Source organism: Oryzias melastigma, linkage group LG6 (assembly GCF_002922805.2).
Source record: "Oryzias melastigma strain HK-1 linkage group LG6, ASM292280v2, whole genome shotgun sequence".
NCBI lineage: Eukaryota > Metazoa > Chordata > Actinopteri > Beloniformes > Adrianichthyidae > Oryzias > Oryzias melastigma.
In genome coordinates this window covers 34881825-34883175 of record NC_050517.1, presented here as the reverse complement: position 1 = coordinate 34883175, position 1351 = coordinate 34881825, and the positions used below count along the sequence as shown (strand labels likewise).

The following is a 1351-nucleotide window of genomic DNA, read 5'->3' as shown; positions in this document are numbered from 1 at the left end:
TAGATTAATTTTTAATTTTTGTTTTCAATTCGTCTAGCCTTCTCTCTCTCTTTCATGCTTTAATTAATCTATTCATCTCTTCAGTTATGATTTACATTGGAAAAACATTTTTTTTTTCCATTAGACTATTATTTTAAGGACACTGTATAGTTTCTATCTAATTTTACAAGTTTTAATAAAGAATTCCAAACATATTTGTGGTTAATATCACCAGTTGTTGCTCAAGTTTTTGCATAAACTGTGTTTTATCTAAGTCATTGTGGCGACCTTTTGAAACATGGCTAATTGAGATCATGCAGAAAATGAATTGGTATCATTTTCTATACAGATATTCAACTAATTCTAACATTAACTATATAGATTTTGAACTATGTAACATTTGACACTGTTAGAGCCATTTAGCCCAGTTTTTTTACAGATCAAAACCCAACCGGAGCAGCAAACTTCCATTTTCAGCTTTTAGAAAAAAAACATTTAATTTATGCTTTTGTGGCCGAAAAAATATGAATTTACACAATATTGTTTTTAAGACACAATTGAATATTTAGTGTTTTTTACAACTCCTGTTACTTTTGACAGGACATCCATGTTTCTGTCAAAATAAAGTTTTAAAGAAAGATCATCCTGCTGCAATTGGTTAAAATTAAATTAAAAATGTAAGAAAGTCAACTCAAACAGGGCATTTTCTATCACTGTGGCTTTGCTGCACCTTTATCATTTTTTTTTCTCATTTTACTGTTTAACATAAACATCACAATATCATTGTAGAATCAAATTAAAACTATAAGTCTGTAAATGTTATTTTTGCCTCAAAAATACAAGACACTGTCATGCAGAACAAGATATAAATATGTTTGAAACTTTTGCTGAAAATAAACTACTCTAACAGTAGATTAAACCTTTTGCTAAAACGATAAACTCAATATTTATTTTGATTACTGTTTTTTTTCTTAAAAGTCAAAGAGACACACTGGAGGGATGAAACAATGTCATGTGGCTCCAGAGGTGAAGGTTGCAGACCCCAGAACTAATTAAATGTACTTTTTTCCCATATCAGTCTCAGCAAGTCTTACATGGTTTCCATGTTTACTTACTTGTATAATTGGAGGTAAATGCACTCAGTCCTTTAGTTTGATTATCTGCTGCCACGGCTGTGACACTTATGTTATACTGGACACCAGCAGTCAGGTTATATATATTCATGCTTTCATCAGTCACATTGGCTTTTAGAGTATATGATCCAGTTGACCATTCTACTTCATAGTAGGAGCTTTGTCCTAATGGTTCGGTCCAGTTCAGAGATATGGAGGAAGTGGTGATTTCAGTAACAGTGAGGTTTCTGACTTTATCC

At 31.5% G+C, this 1351-nt stretch overlaps 2 protein-coding genes across 7 annotated transcripts in view; both read right to left on the bottom strand.

Annotated features, from left to right (window-relative positions):
- Nucleotides 1–1345, bottom strand: part of LOC118598905 (receptor-type tyrosine-protein phosphatase eta) — a 10483-nt gene extending 9138 nt beyond the window's left edge. Inside the window, exon 1 of the mRNA XM_036212599.1 lies at nt 1095–1345. Coding sequence (XP_036068492.1) covers nt 1095–1203 — 109 coding nt within the window. The 5' untranslated portion in view covers nt 1204–1345. The remainder of the gene's footprint in view (nt 1–1094) is intronic.
- Nucleotides 1–1351, bottom strand: part of ptprja (protein tyrosine phosphatase receptor type Ja) — a 75843-nt gene that overhangs the window by 33692 nt on the left and 40800 nt on the right. The window lies entirely within an intron of this gene.